General features: G+C 49.0%; 7 protein-coding genes across 7 annotated transcripts; 3 read left to right on the plus strand and 4 right to left on the minus strand.

Annotated features, from left to right (window-relative positions):
- Nucleotides 1–202: 202 nt before the first annotated feature.
- On the plus strand, nt 203–2676 carry BDR25DRAFT_368185 (uncharacterized protein; the record flags this gene model as incomplete). The annotated part of the gene is made up of 5 exons (XM_033697039.1): nt 203–274; nt 311–776; nt 865–933; nt 1460–1667; nt 2010–2676. 5 exons carry the CDS (start codon nt 203–205, stop codon nt 2674–2676), a joined length of 1482 nt encoding a protein of 493 aa, XP_033548200.1.
- Nucleotides 2677–2939: 263 nt separating this feature from the next.
- BDR25DRAFT_354605 (uncharacterized protein) lies at nt 2940–4422 on the plus strand (the record flags this gene model as incomplete). Its single annotated transcript, XM_033695340.1, has 11 exons — nt 2940–2954; nt 2980–3119; nt 3168–3207; nt 3251–3364; nt 3421–3721; nt 3780–3792; nt 3829–3905; nt 4014–4170; nt 4215–4231; nt 4255–4317; nt 4376–4422. 11 exons carry the CDS (start codon nt 2940–2942, stop codon nt 4420–4422), a joined length of 984 nt encoding a protein of 327 aa, XP_033548201.1.
- A 70-nt stretch (nt 4423–4492) lies between these two features.
- BDR25DRAFT_354606 (uncharacterized protein) lies at nt 4493–7597 on the minus strand (the record flags this gene model as incomplete). Its single annotated transcript, XM_033695341.1, has 17 exons — nt 4493–4608; nt 4646–4742; nt 4860–5007; nt 5040–5104; nt 5176–5422; nt 5446–5490; nt 5530–5784; nt 5833–5888; nt 5918–6066; nt 6122–6287; nt 6313–6465; nt 6501–6808; nt 6863–6977; nt 7033–7189; nt 7240–7342; nt 7373–7500; nt 7530–7597. 17 exons carry the CDS (start codon nt 7595–7597, stop codon nt 4493–4495), a joined length of 2376 nt encoding a protein of 791 aa, XP_033548202.1.
- Nucleotides 7582–8871, plus strand: BDR25DRAFT_368188 (uncharacterized protein; the record flags this gene model as incomplete). Its single annotated transcript, XM_033697040.1, has 2 exons — nt 7582–8630; nt 8730–8871. Exons 1-2 carry the CDS (start codon nt 7693–7695, stop codon nt 8869–8871), a joined length of 1080 nt encoding a protein of 359 aa, XP_033548203.1. The 5' UTR covers nt 7582–7692.
- Nucleotides 8872–12678: 3807 nt separating this feature from the next.
- On the minus strand, nt 12679–13257 carry BDR25DRAFT_26152 (uncharacterized protein). The gene has a single exon (XM_033686704.1). The coding sequence runs from the start codon at nt 13069–13071 to the stop codon at nt 12742–12744; it is 330 nt and encodes a 109-aa protein (XP_033548204.1). The 5' UTR covers nt 13072–13257; the 3' UTR covers nt 12679–12741.
- A 750-nt stretch (nt 13258–14007) lies between these two features.
- BDR25DRAFT_342631 (L-lactate dehydrogenase) lies at nt 14008–15906 on the minus strand. Its single transcript, XM_033693748.1, has 4 exons — nt 15722–15906; nt 14358–15674; nt 14202–14275; nt 14008–14141 (listed from the first exon to the last, which is right to left on the minus strand). The coding sequence occupies exons 1-4, from the start codon at nt 15747–15749 to the stop codon at nt 14046–14048; spliced, it is 1515 nt and encodes a 504-aa protein (XP_033548205.1). The 5' UTR covers nt 15750–15906; the 3' UTR covers nt 14008–14045.
- A 157-nt stretch (nt 15907–16063) lies between these two features.
- BDR25DRAFT_333987 (N1221-domain-containing protein) lies at nt 16064–19741 on the minus strand. Its single transcript, XM_033692893.1, has 4 exons — nt 17647–19741; nt 17303–17597; nt 17120–17249; nt 16064–17071 (listed from the first exon to the last, which is right to left on the minus strand). Exons 1-4 carry the CDS (start codon nt 19582–19584, stop codon nt 16309–16311), a joined length of 3126 nt encoding a protein of 1041 aa, XP_033548206.1. The 5' UTR covers nt 19585–19741; the 3' UTR covers nt 16064–16308.
- Nucleotides 19742–19834: the final 93 nt, after the last annotated feature.

Genomic DNA, 19834 nt, shown 5'->3' on the forward strand with positions numbered 1-19834 from the left:
CAGCGGGCTTCATTATGGGTAGCTTTCGCAAGCTTATCGAATGCTTCGGCAACTGGGGGCAAGGTTGTTCCAACTGGAATCACCACAGCTACAGCTACTGTTTGTATTAAGAACACCAATGCCCGGGCCGGCCATGGCTGCACTGTTGAAGCGACTACCTACCAGCCGCGAAGCGGGACGTTCCCAGCGTGGGTTCTGAGATATGGGCCCCACCCTCATACCATCCGCGAGACCCGCACCCTCAGCGATCCAGTATGGACAGACGTTGAGGGCAGTATGACGATTGCGCGAGATACTACGTCCTGGAAAGCTGCCAACGAGACTTCCTTTCGATCTCGGATTGATGGCGCCGCCGCCACAGGAATGGTCCACACGCCAGTTGCAGACTACAGCTATTGGGGGCCACGGTCACGCGACCAGACCGTGCTGCCTTCGATGTGCAATGTACGGTCAAGCCCAAGGATACATGTGGGTTTCTTTGTTTCAAGGTCCAGAAAATACCTGCACCCACGACGACTACATCCTGCGTTTCCCCAGTCAATTCGACAGTTACAAAAATACTTCCTCGGGCTACGAAGACGGTTACCGACACCGCTACCACTATTATAAAGAGCGTGACAGCTCCAACTACGAATGCCAATCCTACCACTTCGGCACCTCTTACTCTCTCATCGCCCGCGCAAAAGCCCTCACTAGCACCCTCTTCTACCAAGCCGCGCGGCCATCCGTCAGTACACTCGGTCGTACAGTACTGCAGTACGTCAAATTTAGTACTGGTTAGTAAGTATAGAGGTTGTTGTCAGTACAGTAATTGTATGTGAGGCCTTGTTACTAGACATTTACGGTAGTCTGTATAGATTTCAGGTAGAATAGAAGTGCCTGCGCGGCCGCAGGAGGCTCAGAGGGCTCAGAGGGGCGCAGGGGACGCAGAGGGTACAGAGGGGCTTAGAGGGGCCTTAGGGTAGCCAGAAATAGTGCAGATTATGCAAATCCAGCGTGTTTTGTTAGCAGTTTGCTAAGAAACTCCATAACACTATAATCTAGCCCCTTTATGCACCTCATAATATTACTTTCTTGGTACATTACCCACCAGCCCTCAGCCTCTTAACGCATTGCTGCCTCTTAGGCCTTAGGCAGTCAATCTGTCTCTAAGAAAGCGCCTTCTTGCTATCCTGCTACGTTTCGCACACAATAATTAGGGCTATAAAGCTACAAAAGAACTAGCTATGTAATAAGGTAGTAAGTAGCAAGTTAACTAAGTTAGCCGTGTACATTAAACAGTAAGAAATGCGACTTAAGAAGAATATTAATTTACTTCTACTCCTACTACCCCTTCTTAATTCGGCTAGATACTCTGTACAGTACACCACAATCTAACTAATTTACCCGTTACGGAGTACTGCTAGTTGCCCTCCCTTATCTACTCAGTGTAGTTAGTACTTGCAAGCAGGTTAAACAGTACAGGGCACCGTACAACCTCAAAACTACTCCGTTACATGCGGATGGCTACGCTGCTACCAAGCCACGCTCTTCCACTCACTCAGCCCATACATCCCCGCGGTCATCCAGGTCCTCTTTGGCACAAGCCGTGCAGACCTCGGCGCCACTTTTTACCACTCCTACTACTGTGAGAAACAAGATCAAGCTAAGATCGAGCTCGCCATTTGGTATGTCCCCCGAACCATAGACCATGAGCCTAGACTCTAGGCACTTATACTTTATCTAGCGCTGTTGAATCCTGAAATGGATGTTGAGGTGCTGGAGATGACTGGCTAGCATTTGAGCTAGGAGGAGGGGGTGGCGATTATGAAAAAGTTAAAGAGGAAGGCGTGGTTTAAGGATACTTAAGTGCTAGATAAGACGAGGAAGGAAGAACATATTGGGCCTAGACTGGAGGGCGATGACAATGATGATGAGGGTGATCGAGATGGTGGTTTACTGCCTACTGGAGATCTGCCTGGCAACTAGCCAGGGTTAGATACTTATAAGCTTACCAACCATAATCATAGCGAGCACCAGAATGAGCAGGATGAGCAGGGTGAGCAGGAATACTTCCAGGATGGCCAGCAGGATAACCATGAAGAACAAGACAAAGACAAGGTCATGACGGATGCTGAATCCATCTTCGAGCAGCAACCTTTCACTCCTCAGCAGTCCCCAATCCGACCACCGAACTTAACTCTCTTAGAAGCAGCTAGTTATGGCTTCAACCACGAGTCATTCTCCAGCTCCTCGGAAGAGGATAGGCCCTCATACCCTCCCTCTCTTCCGGCATTCACTCCTCTCCACCCCCACCACCCAACAGCCACCAAGCTGTCATCGCCCTTTGGCTTGCAGCGGCCAAACCAGATGGCAGTCCTGTCTAGTTACGCTGAGACTAGCAAGGGTCTCTCGCTAACCTTGGAGGGTGGCTCACTGCTGTTTGCTAACAGCAGTTCGTTGACCCGGTACCGGGTCAATGAGACGCGACATCTGTGCGAATATATGCAGACCCCGCGTGCTCGCGGCCAGAGCCCGGCGGTCAAGGTGTTTGAGAAGCGGGTCGAGGCGGAGTTGGAGGTAGAAGTAGAGAAGATTATGCAGCAGGAGCTGCTGAATGATGGGCTCCGTGTGGCGGCGATAGCTGAGGTAACAAGGAGGAGTCCTCGCCAGAGGGCGGTTAAGTGGGAGAAGTAAGAGGGGATGGGTATCTCGGGGAGGTCAGGGGATTAGTTTGTAGTTTTGTATTGCTTATGTTTAATTAGGGTTGTAGTATTATGCAATTGCAAGTTTCTCGTAAATGTATTCCGAACAGTGGCTTTTGATTTGAGGGTTTAGTATTTGCACTAAAAGAGGAGTTAACAACTTTCGGGGAAGTCAGAACAGGAGCGATTGCAAAACGCGCTATCTCATTAAGAGGAGCAGGCTGAACGGATAAAGAGACGCGTGATATTCTAAAAATGGGTTTCTGCATTGTCCGTACGCTGCACTATCCCTAAGATTCCGCTATACGCAGATTCACTACGCATTTTCGTCCGCACGCAGCGAACTCAGTTGACACTGAATGATTGTGCTAGAATACACGGCATGGCAACTGAATCATTGCCTCTACCTCATATAATGACTCTATTAAGGCTCTTGTTTCTATGACCATGCATTTAATCATTTGCTCCAACATCTGCACCCAGCGTCTTCAAACCCCACCGAACCCATTCTCACGACACATTAGTAAGAGTCTCAGCCATAACATCCGGATCCCCATCTTGCCTAGGCTTCCAGCAGGGTCCAGCGCCATGGCCCCAGAAGTAGTCAAAGCGATTACAACTACAACACCTACCGACTCGGTGATCCAAGGCGTTACCTCCGCGCCAAGCCCGACGTCGTCGTGGAGATGCCACAACCACTTGCTGATGAGCAGCATAGCGAATAATGCAATTATAGGTTTCTTCCGCTCCTAACCTTGTTCACAACATGCTCGAAAGCACGAACGACAACGCTGTACACCCTGTTCAAGCAACAGCGTCAAACCTCTGTGAAGCAAGCGTCGCCCTTCCAACAAGCTGGGAAGAGCCTGCTTCTGACACCAAGTATGTCCTCATGGTTACCATTTGGGTAGGGGTGCATGGTGCTATAAGCCATTTGTACTGCTATTCTAAGCAGTTCAAGGTCACACCACCGATCCTACTGGCCATGGAACCACCTCCGGGTAAGGAGCCAAAGCTGTGGGCTTCAAAGGAGAAGAGTTATTGAGCAGAAAAAGGAACTCTAGGAGCAGGTAAATGAACAGGCGATGCATAAAGAGCGCACTGAAATGTGGACGAAGCGTAGACTGTAGGAGTCAGGTACCAGAGATGATGAACTCAATCATATCCAGGAAGTGGTGGATAAAAGGCGCTTACTCACGATAAGACACTTATACAAGCAGAGTCAGTTATAAGTAGCAAAATGGTACGTGACGCTCACCTACTATTTAGTATAGTACGCATGTATGTTGCTAAAAAAAAAAAAAATAACGCTGTACAGCACTCAATGAGGACACTCCATCATTCTTAAGAGACCCGGCGGTTTTGGTACCTCTCCTACACGCCTCTTTCACGACGGTAAACTCACCACTCTCGAGAACAATCCACTCACTGCACAAGAGCCCATCGAGAGGGAGACGCTTCATTCGAGGACTCTAAAGCCGCATCAGTGAACTAAAAAATTACCACTCAATGATGATAAACTCCGTGCAGCGAAGTATCGCGAAGGAGTAGGTTCTCGTGAGGCTGCTAGATTCTGGCTGTTCACGATTAACTATGACAACCCAATTTCCCTCTGGAAACACGTTCCTGATTAGTGACTAGTTTCATACTCAACCTGTAAACTAATCTACCGGAGGCGATAGAAATCCTAGTTTTCATCCCCATTCTTTCCCAATATTTCCAAAGTCAAAACTTCTAACTGCCCTCCTTAAGAACTGGCAGTGCTCAACGATTTCAAGATCGGGGGGGCGAAGAAGCACCTCGCACGGCTAAAGGAAGAGGAATGCCTGATATGTCATGAGCCATACGACTCGAACAACTACAAAGCTGTAGAGATTACTGTCCACCATAGGAATAGAATTTGGTATCGAGATTGGCAGGATGTCTTGGACGTTGTTAGGGAAATTATTTAAGGTCATTACTGGAGAGGTGAATACCGCGAGCTAGGGGAGGAAGAGTTGGGCTATTGGGTTCAGAGGATAGAGTCTGGCGTATGCTGGGCTCAAAATTACTGAACTGCTGTAACGGGCCCAATGGGAATGTACAGGGAACAGATTTTACTATCAGGCAGTAGGGATCTGTTTGGGCTAGAGGATAACAACGAGAATTTCTAAGCGCCTCTTATAGGCCTTTCACAAGATGGAGGGAATTTCTCATGTGTGTTACTGGCTCAGGAATACTGCCGAAGAGCCACCTTCCAGCTCTTAACGTGCAACCGTAGTTATGACTTCGTATTGTTAATATTCCTTGTCTCACCCTAGAATTGTGAAAAAGATATTTGTGCCTTCAAAAGTAATCGTTCAGTTTTACGTACACGGATAAGATCCAATAGAGAGTATGTTAACAAAAATGTCGGCATGCTCGCGAAGGAGATTTTGCCGCTAGGAAGCATGCACAATGGACTTTCACAGAGATGGTGGTAGTGTATAAAGACCTCTGGTTATTTCCGGACTGAACATTTTGCACTAATGCCTAACAAAGAAAATGTCAACCATGAAATGGAAAGCAATCTACCACCATTATCATCTGCTACAACGAAATAGCTTGTTGCTTCAATGGAAGGTCCACACGGGACACTACAACGGAAGGGAAAGCGTTCCCATAACGAATTCGAATTGTTCCCAGTCCCGCCCGGTAAACTGTCCCTAGAACTATCAGATGCTGGCAGGGACGGCCGAATACCCAATATCACCCACGTCCTCGAACCCTAGGTTCCGAACACTTCCAGTGTCCACTTTGCATCCGCCAGTCTAGATTATCGCACATTCTGGACTGATCCTATTCGGCTTGCGTTAAGAGACTCAACCTTGGTATGAACTCTTTCTTAGTCGGTAACTTGAGGAAGGCGAGGTGGATTTGGTCGTCGACATGGTGATTTAATTCGCCTGGAGGGAATTGAGGAATGGCCGGTTTGGAGGAGTGAAAGCATAGTAGGAACTCGAACAGAACGACTAATGCAATGGCCAAAAGTGCGAAAAGGAATCGTCCGACAAAGCTACGGATAGGCTTTTTTTCAGCGAACTGGACGGTTGAGGAAAAATTGGAGGTTTCTTCGTCAAATCTTTAGTTATACCTCCAATCTCGATCGCCGTGAGTCAGCATAAGATACAGAGGGAGTTCATAATCATTTAACTGAACTCCTGAGAATCGTAGCATAAAATCGACCTAGGCTCAGGGTAGTATATTTTAAAGACGTTGCCGTAATCCAGGCGATTGTGTAGTGATGGGAGTGTCCAAAGGTGAGGATGTGCAGGATGTGCAATAGCGGTAAGCAAAGCGCCGTCAGGTCCACTGCCTCCCCTCTCCAGAGAATTGAGGGGTTTATCAGGGGAATGGTCCACGGCTAAATTCTAGAGCAATGACATTTGCAAATTTTCTTTGGCTTGATCGTGGAGAACTGTGAAATTGAATTTGATAGGGTGACCGAGAGAAAGGAATGATCCTGTAAACCCAAGATCTATACTTCAGGAGAGCGGAGGAGATGCAGACTTCTATCCTAAATTGGATCTTGTTCCGTCTCAATGTATGAGCCAGCATGTGACGAGTTGTTTGATGCATGAAAGACTTCGTCATCGCATTCGGATCCCACAGAGCATCGTACAGGGGTGGTACATATGAAAGGTACATTAAGAAACAGCCAAAGCGTGAAAATCATCGGTTCCAACTCACGCGTGAGATGGCAAGAGCGTTTACAAACATTAGCAGTGCGCTCTGACGAAACCTTCAGGGGTAAGCAGTATCGCTAACGGTGCCTTCCTTCAAAACCAATTATTCCACCAGTTGAAATGACTCCATATGCTGCGCGGAAGACGGGTCACTAGAGAATATGCAGGTCAGAAATATTGGAAGGAAGATACCAGAGCGCCATGGACGCCACAGGCTCAGAGCGATATTGAATCGACCCACTGCCCGGAATGGTGAAACAGAAATGGTATGAAGCGAGCGAAACGAGATAAACGGTGACCTGTCCACGACAGCAGTTCGGTAACCCGTTGATGGGGATAGATGAAGTTGCTGACACGGCTGTTCGAACCTTTCGGATGGGGCTTGCAGGACAAATTTTGAAAGAATGGTGAAGATGAGGGCTGGTTCACCCTCTTCAAAGTGGCTAACCTAGTTTAGTATGGCGTCTTCGTCACCAGCTGTGCCTGCTGTTTCATTCCACTTCAACCCTCCAACCTCCAACATCATTTGAATGCCACGAACTTCAGTTGTTGTACAACAATTCCACATATTAGGCCTTACAAAAGTACCCTAGGACAATTTAGTTTCAACATAGGAACCAAAAATCTTCTTAAGGCTCCAAAACCAACATAAAATTTGACAGATCACATCTGTCCAAATTATGGTCCATAGAATTCGGAAACACAGTGTAGCAAAGGTCAGTAAGATCGTAGTAGCATTGCAATCTCCCCATCAACTTTAAATTGATAGGCGACTTTTCGCGCGGTTGTCCACGATATCTGCTATCCCCTCGTCACTTCCACCGCAACGGCTCCTCTCAATTAAAATGCACGTTTCGAATCTTCGCATGCCTGCGTCGATCTCGACCATTCCGGGTACACTTGTTTCAAAGGCTGCGTTGAATGCCGATAGCCGCCATCGACCTGTCCATGAAACTGGTAAACACAGTTAGCCACTTAGATAACTCATATTCTTCCAGTCCTGCAAATGTCCCCTGTCTATGGCACCGGGCGTGTTTCCTTTTACGTCAAAATGGGAGTCTGAAGCAAATCCACCTGGGACTTCTATATAAGACTTGTCCGCAAGCTTGGCTCTTCTCCCACCATTCCTCCCAGATTGCACTGTAGCTCACTCTTTCGGTCTCTTTGATACTTCCATTCTTTTCCAACATTCTTTTGAATCTTCTTCATTGACTGAAGCTGGAAATCCCTTCTCAAACCTTCGTTGACCTCGAAGCTTGAACGCCCTTCTTTCAACTCGCTCATTCTTAACATCGGATCAAAAAATGTCTCTCAGAGTTCAGGTAGCTGCTCTTGTCGGCACTCTGGTTACTACAATCACTGCACACGGTCACGTCAGCGGCATTGTTGCTGATGGCACGTATTATCAGGGCTATGATCCGAGCTTCCAGTACCAGGCCACCCCTCCCAAAGTCGTTGGCTGGAGTTGCCCTCAATGCCTGGATAATGGATTTGTTTCCCCTGACATGTACACTACATCCAACATCGCTTGCCACAAGAACGCTACCGCTGGACAAGCTTCGGCCAAGGTTGCCGCTGGGGGCACTGTCGAGCTTCAGTGGACTGCCTGGCCGGAATCTCATCATGGACCTGTTCTTGACTATCTCGCAAAGTGTGACGGTGACTGCACCACCGCTACTGCGGACGGTTTGTCATTCTTTAAGATTGATCAATCCGGTCTCCTCGACGACACTACCGTTCCCGGGAGTTGGGCCTCCGACAAACTTATTTCGAACAACAACTCTTGGACAGTAACAATCCCATCTAGCATTGCTACAGGGAACTACGTCTTACGCCACGAAATCATTGCTTTGCACTCGGCTGGACAGGATAATGGTGCTCAGAATTATCCCCAATGCATTAACATCGAAGTCACTGGCGGAGGATCTGCAAGCCCATCAGCTGAAGCTGCAACGAAGTTCTATACTCCAACTGACCCGGGCATCTTGGTCAACATCTACCAAAGCTTGACCTATGAGATTCCTGGACCTGCCCTCTTTAGCGGTGCTGAGTCTGCTCCAGCTCAGACCAGTAAAGCTACTGCTACTGGCGCGACACCCAGCGCCCCTGTTTCCACTTCGGCACTTGCTGTCTCCTCTGCTACTCCAGTTGCTTCAAGCGCTGTCACAAGCAAGGCCGCTCTCGTCCAGGTCACCTCCACTATTGCCGTGACTGTTGAAGCCCCTACCACTACAGAAGCTCCGTACCCTACTTCAGACGTTATCGCTCCCATCATAAGCCAGATTGCTTCGGGGTTTCCGTCTGGTCTCCTTACAAGCGCTCTCCCTACCACATTTCCTAGTGCGGGCGGCAACACCACTGGCCCTCTGCCTTCTAAACCTCTCCCAGAGGGTATCACGCTGAAGGATCTTCTAGAATGGCTCCAGTACTTCATGCGCAACTTCATGCGCCACAACAACCGCAAGCATCCACGCCACTTCTAAGTTCGCATCATGAGCCTCTAACGCTCCGAGTGACTTTTCTCATTACCGGGGCTCGGCCTTACATTTGATGATTAGAGAATCCGCTGAGATGGCCTTCCCTTTTTCAATTCCCATTGTACATATTTCTCTTTTCATCATTAAGTCTCATGACTAATGTTTCTGTACACAATAAATCCAAGACGAAAAGCGCAAGTTTGCTCGCTTTGTACTCTCATGGTTTTCAGATTTCTCGTTTAGTGACAGTAATCCCATCGCCTTGGACTTTCTCACTTCATTCTTGCCGCCAAACTTGTGGTAATTTTTTGGCAGTGAAAGTCGACGCAAATTACATCAGGCCAGAGCCTATTTCGAAATACCAACAGTGGTAAGTCTATTGTTAAGCCTGTCGCTATTCTATAGAATGTTATTAAAAGGATAGAGATCAATGGCTTCCATCAGGCAGGTCCTGTCATGTCTAGGAAAGTTAACCCGCTAACCCTTGATCGATTAGCGTCCCAGTGCATGATGGTCTTCGCTTATCGATAACATCCAACCTCCCCTGCCCCCGAATTTCGCTGAATTCGAGACTTTAACATCACAATGTGCCCAACTTCTTTTTTTTTTTTTATGCCCAGAATGTTCACCCATTCATTCCCGTGACATAATCTAGCCTCTTTGTCATTCTACAAGAGGAAGGAACCGCTGTCGGTGACGGCGTCACCCCGTGAACAAGAATTAATCTCCCCGAACTTGTCTTCTACTTATTGCCGGAGACGTTAGCGTTGCTGCGGTTGTGGGAAAGGAAGTCACATTGAAAGTCAGAATAAAAAGAGCGTGATGTGAGTCGGAAGTATGCCGATACTTGAGTCACATTGAATCCATTTCGCAGGACGATTTTTCCAACCGTTCGAGGCTCGTTTTCTATTGTTAGTCTCGAGTTTGAATCTGAGGTTGTGCTTATGGAGTTCCTACCATAGTCTAGGAGTTAACTTTTAGCTTTCTTTTACTTGCGTGCGGGTACATGCACTACATCGTATCTTAACTCGCCGCTATGTTCTAGCATGAATGTATGCACAGAAGTCGACCACTTGTCTCTTACTCTCCGTGTGAACCCTCCTTTTAAAGGTCCCATTCTTTTTTATTTATTTTTGCAATTGTAGAACCTACATATACGAGTTGTATTCATCGGACTGGCATAATTAAACACAGCTTATCCGTTATAGTCTAGTGGTTAGGATATCTGGCTTTCAAGATATGAAATACCCAGGGGACCCGGGTTCGAGTAAGTATATCCGGATTTATTCCTGGAAGGGATGAAGTACTGATCCCATTCAGACCCCGGTAACGGAATCACTTCTTTTTAGACTCTCCATTCTACTAGGAGGGGGTTTATAGCGGCGCCCACTTTTTGTAAGTTTGTGGCACTTCCTGCTTTGCAGAACGTTGGTACACATTCTTTCTAAGTGCTATTATAGCATCTCTTCGTGGAGGCCCAGCTTCTACAACTCACAAAGAAGCCGTTGATACTACCTGGGAACCTACGCACCAAAATTGCGTTCCATCCCAGGGACAGTGTGTCATATCCGGCGTATCGAGTAATGATCACTTCACTGCTCTTTCTGCCGCTAAAACCACAAATCGCGAGACCCTCCGGATCCAGTTCCTTCCACACTCAGAAATAAAAATTAAAATTAAAAAAACCCCGTCGCCATGTGCGGCCCCACGCTTCAAAAAGTGTTGCATTTGCTTCCACGGCGTGGTTTTCACGTCTTCAAATCTTTGGGGAAAAGGCATTTAGGAATGTTAATTGGTGTGACTAGAATCTTGCATATTGGAGTATACCTGTATACCTACCTTTATCTACCATGATGGCAAAATACTTTCATGGGGAGTGTGCTCTGCTGTTCTTCGCCATAATGCTCAAAGTACTCAAGATTACTACGTGTTGGGTGGAACACTCGGGGTTCCAGAAGCTCGGAAGATAAGGGCGATGAATGCTTCCCGGCAAACCCAACAAATAAGGATCCCTTTCACTCAGAGGCCTCGATTTGAGAGCAATGATTTAGGAAGTCGTGAGGCCTCCTGTCTAAGGACTTCCGCCAAAATGTGTACGCACCTCGAAAATGGCAGCCACGCCCTGTTCATGCTAATTAGAGTGTTCTCCACTCTTCCAACAACTCGACTTTAACTTCCAGTCTAGAGGGGTACTGAAACATGAAGTCAATCAGTGTCATACGTCGGTTCGAAAATGGTGAAGGTGCTCGCGATGCCATTTACCGGAGCTCCTTCCGTCAAACTTTCAATTACGCCCCACCACATTTCAAACACCGAGGCGTAATACACTCACCGGAAGGATCGGAAAACTTTAGGAATCCTGCAGACTATCGATGATGGCGCGACAGTCGTGCGTAACGGGACCAACTCAATAGTGCTTGGTCTCTGTACTTTTGCACTCGCGGCAAGACGGCACTTCTATCTCTTGAACCGTGTGAGGGATAGTGCTGTTAGAAAAGCAGGACCCTTCTTTCCATGACCTTGAATAGCGCTCCAGTAAGAAATAGGAGTTAATACAGTATGTGGGAATACGACAATCCAAAGTACAAAGTGGGGTATTTGGAGTGGAGATTCAATTCATACTCAAAGGAACGATCATCACTGCCGTGCCGTGACATATGTACATATTTGGAGACGGTCCAGAATACGTACTGTTTTGTGAAAGGATTAAAGAGATGTAGATTCAAGTTTCGGGGACAATTTGGATATAGTACACACAGTCATGAATACAGATGAATAGCACACAGACGCTACGCTAAAGAACGCCCAGATAACCTCCTCGCTCAGCTTGAATCATGCCTAACATCTAAAAACGAGATGAGGAAGGGGGGGTGGGTGGATCCGAAATACGGACAGAAAAAAGATGTTAGTATGACGAAGATCTGAGCTCTGCTCAATCAAGCCTCTTTTAGAAGAGAATTGGAAGGAAAGTGGAAACCCAGCACACCAAAACCCCCCGCCCTCTCAAACCCCCCAATTTCAAACATCCCAATCTGCCCCATGATGTTCGTCCTAAACGCCGTTTCCCCACGCAGTACTGGCAATCCTATTTTTCGGCACTTTCCCGGAGATTGCCTTCCTGGGCAAGCCTCGCGGCCATGAATACGAGAAAATCAGCCACGTGAGTGCGACCAACTGCACGCCATCCCGTGCTGTGACCACGTAAGCATCCCAGCTTTCCTTATCAGGCCCATCTTATCAGCGAAGTCAAAAAAAATATATAATTATGAAACAGATTCTAACAAAACTCTCCTAGTTACGTCAGCGGAAGGTTCCCATCGTTTAAATTAAACCTTAAATATAGCTGATTCTCGTCTACGTTCCCGTTGACGTACCTAAGAGACCCTGGTGGATATTGTTCGTATTTCCCGGATTCGTTTGAGATTGAAGCAATGTGAAAGAAGATGATGGAATGGGGGGGCAGTTGTTGACGATGGTTGATGGTGATGGCTAAGAGTCTGTATGGATGGCGCCAGCGCCCTCACAGACGTGGCAGGTTACGGAGCCGGATTTGCAGTTCTCGCAGCTTGCACCGTTGCAGCTATCGCATTTGATAACGCCGTTTCCGTGGCAGGTTGGGCACTGCATTGCGGTTGAATTAGGTTGCAGTGTGTGGATAAGGCGGATAACGTCGGGTGGAGCTCGAGGTGGTGGTAGCCGCTGGGTGTTGCGTGGAATCAAGGCAGAAAGGAGTGCACAAGGTGGCGTATAAAGGGCGTCTTGAGAAAAGAGGCGTTGTTGTGTATTGAATCGAAGGAAGAAGGAATGATGGAGTCCGAAGGAGTGCAGCTCAATGGGGCTTCAAAACAACAAAGACCAGCGCCGAGCATAGGGCCTTTATATACCCCAAACCCGACACGGTAGTCGGTGATCACTGCGTTGGACCGCCCACTGCCTACTTCCACTCACTTCCGCAAACCAAACCCAATTGAAACCCAATTCTGCACCAGAAATAGCGAAGCGGCTCAGCTCAGCCACAACAAAAAGCAACAGCCCACTCTTCGTAAATCGCTGAAAGCATATGCTGGCAGACAGAAACACAGGCAGGCAGACAGACCGCGGGCATGCCCAGAGGCAGCCCACACGATAGAAACGTGCGAAACCAGAACGCCGGAAATTATCCCAGGCGTATCGTATCCGGCCGTTGCCTGACTGCACGTCAAACATGGCATTGTTCACAAGGTGGTGAGAGAAGTGAGGCTAGAGGAATTCGCCCCGCCGTTGCCCTGTGGGCGTCTTGTGCGGCGCGCTGGCACCACTGCCGCAATACATTTTAGAAGGATGGAAGGAAGGGCAGGATGGCAAGACGACGTCGTCAGACGGCCCACCACGGCAGTGCCTTGCGTGCCTTGAAATGTCCGGAGCAATCAGGTCCGTACACTGCGCTCTAGCGTCCTTGTCAGGACGATTAGCGAACTGGGGTATCCTATGCGAATCAGACAACGTCATCGAAAGGTTGCTGGTGCCCCTTTGAAGCAACGGCCTGCCTTGGGGGGCTGTGAGGAGTCGGTCGGCGTGATGACGCAGGCCGACACTGAAAAGGATACTGCATCTTGGCGCTTGTCACGAGTTATCAACAGAGAGGCTTTGATCTGGAAGCCCTGTTTGCTGATTTCAGAGAGACTGGCCAAAGAATGCAGACCTCTTGTTCCACTTGAGACCCTGCTATGCTCGGTCACTTGTGCTAACAAACAAAGGCTAACGACCAACAGACGCGGCACGCCCACACAGCACTGGACAAAAGGAAATAACAGAGCACTTTGCGTGAGAGACTTCCGTGCGTCTTGCCTGATCAGGCAAACACACACGTGGCAGCTGCAAGAGCGTTTTCACAGTGTGCCGAAGTGGTGGGTAGGGCTGAGCAGTGGTTGGGCAATGAGTTTCGCTCTCTGGCGAGGTTAACCGCCGCTGCCTGTGAACATTCCTCCGGGAAGGATGCACATCCTGGGATTATGGGCTTCGCATATGGTTGACGGGAGACTTCAAGGTTATACGCAGATTTCTTTCAGTGGAATGGCATGTGCGGCCAGCTTGATAAAGAAGGTTGCCGAGGTGCTTTGGCGGTGGCTTGCTTTCAGCCACTACTTATTTGGCCTTGGTATTATTGTCAAAAAGCGCGTGAACATAATCACTTCTAATATCTATAGCTTCGCTTTCGGTTTGTTGGACCACATGTGGGGACGCTCTAGACCATCCGGCCCATCATAGATGTCTCTCTCCACGGCCCGGGCATTGATCTGTCGGACGTTACGACTCCGTGCCTCCCTTGAATAATCAACCCAGTGAAGGGAACTTACATGCTGCATACCGAGTTGGTCAATCCTTTCCACGCCGAGCAGTCGCATACACGTTTCTGTTTCGGCTTTGAGTACTATATATTGTCAGCACGGACCAAATCAGATTCCGAAGTAAAGGGAAGACGTTGTCCAGCAAGATTAAGATAAAGGACCTACTTTCGAGGACTCGGGCCACGCCCTCCTTTCCACCAGCCCCGAGCCCGAAAAGGGCTGCCCTCCCGATGCCAACGCCCCTCGCTCCCAAGCAGAGCGCTTTCACGATATCTGTGCCTCTTTTGATCCCGCCATCGACCCAGACTTCAATCCTGTCAAATACCTCTGGGCAATATTTCCTGATCTCCAACAGAGTATGTATAGCCGGGGGCGCTGTGTCGAGCGCTCGTCCACCGTGATTCGACAGTATGATGGCTTTGATCTGCGGAGCATAGAGACTTGCTAGATAAGCATCCTCGTGCGTTTGTATGCCCTTCAGCACAATCGGCAGATCAGTGTGCTTTGCTAACCACGGTAGCGTCCTCTTCCACGTGAGGTCCGCCGCAGTGCCCCAGAATAGACTCTGGCCAACCCCCATCGCCTTTGGAGCAGGAGTCTCCGAGTTGGAGCTTGTCTTCGATGTCGAGCCTCCTTCTTGAACAGCTGAGCGCACAGGAAGGTTGGACCCGATACTCTTGCTACGTTCATCCTCCTCACGTTTGCCAGGGACCGGAGCATCGAGCGTTAGACAGATGAACTTAATCGCAGGCAGCCTATTCATTCTGGCAAGCTGCGCCTCGCTCTTCGCTCGCTCTGTCTGAACATACAACTGCCACCCAAACACCTGTCCGCCCTGTGCATCTGCGACGATCTGTTCCGGAGTCATTGACGCGTTGTTGGATATAATTTGCATAGCGCCATACTGCGCACAAGCCTGTGCAATACCCCATTCGCCGTCCGGGTGGGCTAAACGAGCCATCGCCGCAGGGGATACAAACAGTGGAAGTTTGACGTCATGGCCGAGGAATAAGGTCGAGGTGTCGCAATTCACGCAGTCAACGAACATTCGAGGCCGAAGGAGGATCTGCCTATACACGGTGTTGTTGAGCGTCTTCGAGATCAGGTCGTCGCCAGCAGAGTAGTAATATGCCCAGGCCTTGCGACTGATCTGCTTTGTAGCTGCCTCCTCTATCTCGTCCAGGTTCAAGAGAGATTCAAGGTCGGGAGGTGCATCGACAGCTTCCTCGTCTGTTTCTGCTAGCGATTTCTCCGTCGAGGGTAGAGTGTCTGGGTTAATCGTACCCAACTTGGCCTCTGGCTTTAGATTCTCTTCGAGAATACCTGGGGGATGTATAGGGTCATACTCTTCTGTAGCGTCGGATCCCGCCAGCTGTAGGATGACTTTGGCGCCGCCAGGGTGGCTGGGGATGAAGTCTGTTACATCGTAGACATTGCCGTATAAGATGACCCAGCAACTCTCTGCTGTGTTGTGCTTCGCGACTGTCAAAGTGTTATGCGAGCTGCGTTCCGTGAACAAACATACAAACCTTCTTCATAGTCAAGAACTTTCGACATGGTGTAGTGTGAGCGTTTTAACTTCTAGGAACCGCGAGAAGATCAGGGAGGGCGAGATGATAGAGATTGTTTCTACGGGGCTCTAAAAAGAAGGAAGAAACTGTTGAACGCAGCGACAACGAGGAAGGAGCTATGGCAGACATTTTGTACCGAAGAGTGATAAGGCGCAGAAATCCGCGGGGCCACCGAATTCCCGTAATTCGGTGTTTTTGTCACCGAATAGGCAAGACGGCCCGCATTGCTACTTCAGTCAAACCGTCTTGGCACACCAGCTTATCAAACAGATTCCTTCATGATGCAATGGTTAAGTGTTCCTCAGGGGCAATAAAACCCTGGTGTTTTCTCTAAGATTCACAGGAAAACACTTGAGTATTCTGAGTGCTTTCATGTTCTAGTTCCTCAAAAAAAAATTTCCTTGATGCTCCGCTGCCAACATCTCACACGCTATATCGCTAGTTGACCAAAGCTATCCGTATGTTAGATATTGGAAGCTCGAGAACCTAAGAGCGCGTTATTACCCAACAAGTCATGTATATTGAAGCCTACTAGTCGTCATATTTCACCAACCTTCAACTTGCATATCCCACCCCTGCTGCTCCGACTCTGCGTCATTCACCTCCTCACCCCAATCCATCTTCTCGAGCTCTCTTCTGAAGAAGTCTTGTTCCTCATCGAGCACACCGCTACGAGCGCCCATGCCTTCTGGGTATCTCTTCAAGTTGTGCCAATGCGTTAAAGCCCTGAGAGCCTGCTCCAAAGGCACGCTCTCGTCAACTTCAGCATCGACGTCACTTCCCGCTAGCCAGTCGTCGCGGAGCTCGGGTCTGCAGTGCAAGTAAACGGCCGTGATGACGCGCATATTCGACTGTCGCCACTTTCTCCCGCAATACGGAACCTGGTTCTTGAACAGTTTAAGAGTATAAAGTCGAAGTTCTGGTTGTGGCACTTTCAAGCTCTTCCGGAGAAATTGCGATGACTTGTAAGAGACGAGCATTAGATTACGATGTGCCTTATTCTTGCAGATTTTCTGCATGATACGTAGGTAGTTGATAGAGGTAAAAAAGGCTCGCCATGAGAAATTTGTGATAGGTTCTTTCGGAACTTCATTAGTGGGGAAGCCGAGTTCGTCAACCTCTGGAGGCTGCGGCGCTTGGGGTAAAGCAGAAGGCTCGGTATCTGCTTCCGGATTAATACTTTCATCACGTCGGAGTCGGATTGGAGGTGGAACAGCATCGTCGGAGTCTGAGTCTGTGTCACCTTTGTTTGAAGGCCTTTCTTCCTCGATTCCAAGTCGAGAATGTGCGCGGCAGAAATGGAAAAAGCTTTTCTAGAGTCAGTGAGAATAGCAGAGCATGGTGAGGGTTATGTACTTGAGTTCTTTCTGCTCGCACTTGAAGTTGACAACCTTTTCAATCTCCTGAAGTTGCAAGAGCTTCAGGATAAGCGGGACGTAGCTGGAATCGACAAGAAGCTGTGTAAGATATTCGTACTTCAGGATGTCTTAGAGCTTCGATCAGTACAATGGGAGATTGCTATCAGGTTCAGATACTTACGAGAAACCTTAAACCATTTGAGTAGTAGGATTAAGACGCCAGACACAGCTTTGTCAAGGATTTCTTGAGTTCGCATCGCATCTACTTCTTCGTTCGTCGCCACACTCCCGTGATAGCCGTTCACGCCGTTCGTATCAGATTTAGCTCCCGAAGTCCCGTTCTGGTTCTCTTGGAATTGAAAACCGCTTTGCAGACCGTTAGAGCCATTCGCCTGGGTAACTAACGCAGTTACATGAGACAGGACGGCCTTGATGAGAACAATAACGATAGATTGCAGGTTGGGCAAAGCGGTTCGCTGAAGGGAGTTAGTTAAGCAGAATTACCGAGACCAGCATATCACGTACATAGCAATCCTCCACCAAATCCAGTCGTTCCTCAATACTGCCGGCTGGGTGCTGCTTCCTTTCTGGACTGCCTTCCTTTGGCTCCAGTGACAGATCCTCGACATCACCATTCTCGTCTGCACCGGACCAACCCCGTTCGTATTTCATGAACTGCACGCGCTCTTCCCACAATTGTTTCATGGCGCGGGTTGCTCGCATACGCTTGGAAAATAACTCAGCTGCCTCTAAAATCGAGGCAGGGATGTCAGCCCCTTCCCATTTCCGTCCAACGAGTAAGTCTTGCAGGTCGGTCGAACCTTTCCCGCCAAGATTGTTACTTGACTCATCTAAGGGTGGATACAAGAATGGAAATAGTTGATTTGTCTGGTAGTTCTGCTTTTTCCCGCCCTTTCCACCAGGCCCTGCAGGGGAAGGTGGGGGTGACGGCGCTGGTGTGGCAATATGGACTGGCTGATGGAAGATAGACGTGTTGTTGCCATTCATGTTCCCAAGGCCGGACCCAAAAACATGATTCCCTGCGACTTTATTTGGGTGATTTTTGAGAGGTGGGAGTATCGAGTTATTCTCTGGTTCGAGGGGAAATAGAGGGAGTGGAGGGCTGTAGGCGGGGTACTTCGAGCTGATTTCTTGTCGAAACAAATGATAATCCAGCGGAGATGCAGTGATGATAGGCTGGCCTCTTGCATCCGCAGACTCGAGACTCTTATCCTTGAATGAATCCTTTGCCTTCTCCACTTGCGAAAGACCGCCGAAGCATACCAGGATTGCCTTCCAGACAAGGAGGCAGACTTTAGAAAGGGGCAAATTAATCGATTCGTCCCAGCGTAGCTTTGAGATAATTTCCACGAGAATCATGATGATACCAGGCTTGTCGTGAGACAGCACTGCGCCTCTGACACTAAGGTCATCGTTCTCCTTCTCTTCAATTCGAGCTACTTCAAGGATCACATATACAGCCGTCATAGTACACCATACTTCGCGACGCTCTGCCTCCTTGCTATCGCGTGGGGCTCCGGGTCTTACATCCACCCCACAGGTCCTCAAACATGCCGAGCGCATCGAGTCCACAATAGTCTGAAGCCCGGCACATTCGAGGAGTAATTTGGCGTTGTTTCGAATGAATTGGGTCTGAAGAGCGGACTTTTCATAACCCGACTCGGCTGGAGCTCCCTTGCTGCTTGAGTTCTCTTGCGACGTTAAACCATCGTCAGTATTTGCAGAGGGGATACCTGCACTCTCGTGCCAGCATCCCAAAAGTATGTATAGCAGCGCCTCGAGCCTCTTCAATCTCCCAGGGGCATCTGCTTGTTTGACACCGTCCAACAACGACTTTAAAAATTCGTTTTGCTGTTCGCCGCTCGCCTTGGCCCAATCTATTTCCCCCTCTTCATATGGGGACCCATTTACGAACATTGGGCCTTTGTATCTACTCCACTCCTGCGCGAAAGATGCCTGAGTCTTCAGCATCATGGCCTGCTCCTCCACGCTGTACGAAAACCATTCTTCTAGCTCATCTTCGAACGACGATGCATCATCATATGCAAAGGAATATGGCGTGGGTTCGACTCTCGGCAGGTCGTTCACGAGTTTTCGCAGTTGCATCAACGAGAGGGAATCTGTGGGCTGACCGCCATCTTGGGTAGGCACAGGCGGTGCGGGAGGAGGGAGGTGGACAGGCGCTGGGTTGGAAAGAGAGTTATCTCGGTGAAGCCCTGGTCTCACAGGCAGGGACATTCCGGTTCCATCCTGTCGCGGTGGTGGGTTTGCACCATCATCGAGTAAGAGGCCTTGCTGTTCGGCGGTATCGAGCGGGGGGTTGGGATGTCCGGCGGGCTCTGCTTCGATTACGGGTGTGTGCGTGTTGGATAATCCAATCAACTCGGCTTCGTCAATGACTGGAGGCACCAGTGGTTCCTCAGGGAGGTTGTTGGGTTCCATCGTAGCTCTTGTTTGGGGCTCGAGCAGAAATGAACGAGTGTACGAGGTGTTGTAGTTTCCACCATATTTGAGGCAGAGCTCACGTCTGGTCCATGGTTATCAATGACGGTGGCAATCACTGTCGAAGGATGGTGTTAGGCAAGCGGTGATAGTTCCTAAGGAAGGGCGAGGTGGGTTGGCCACAGGCACGCCAAGAGTGAAACGGCTCGTCCTGTCAGGCCTCGCACCCAATGAGAGTGAGCCAACCTTG

This window comes from Lindgomyces ingoldianus (assembly GCF_010093535.1).
Source record: "Lindgomyces ingoldianus strain ATCC 200398 unplaced genomic scaffold BDR25scaffold_14, whole genome shotgun sequence".
Taxonomy (NCBI): domain Eukaryota; kingdom Fungi; phylum Ascomycota; class Dothideomycetes; order Pleosporales; family Lindgomycetaceae; genus Lindgomyces; species Lindgomyces ingoldianus.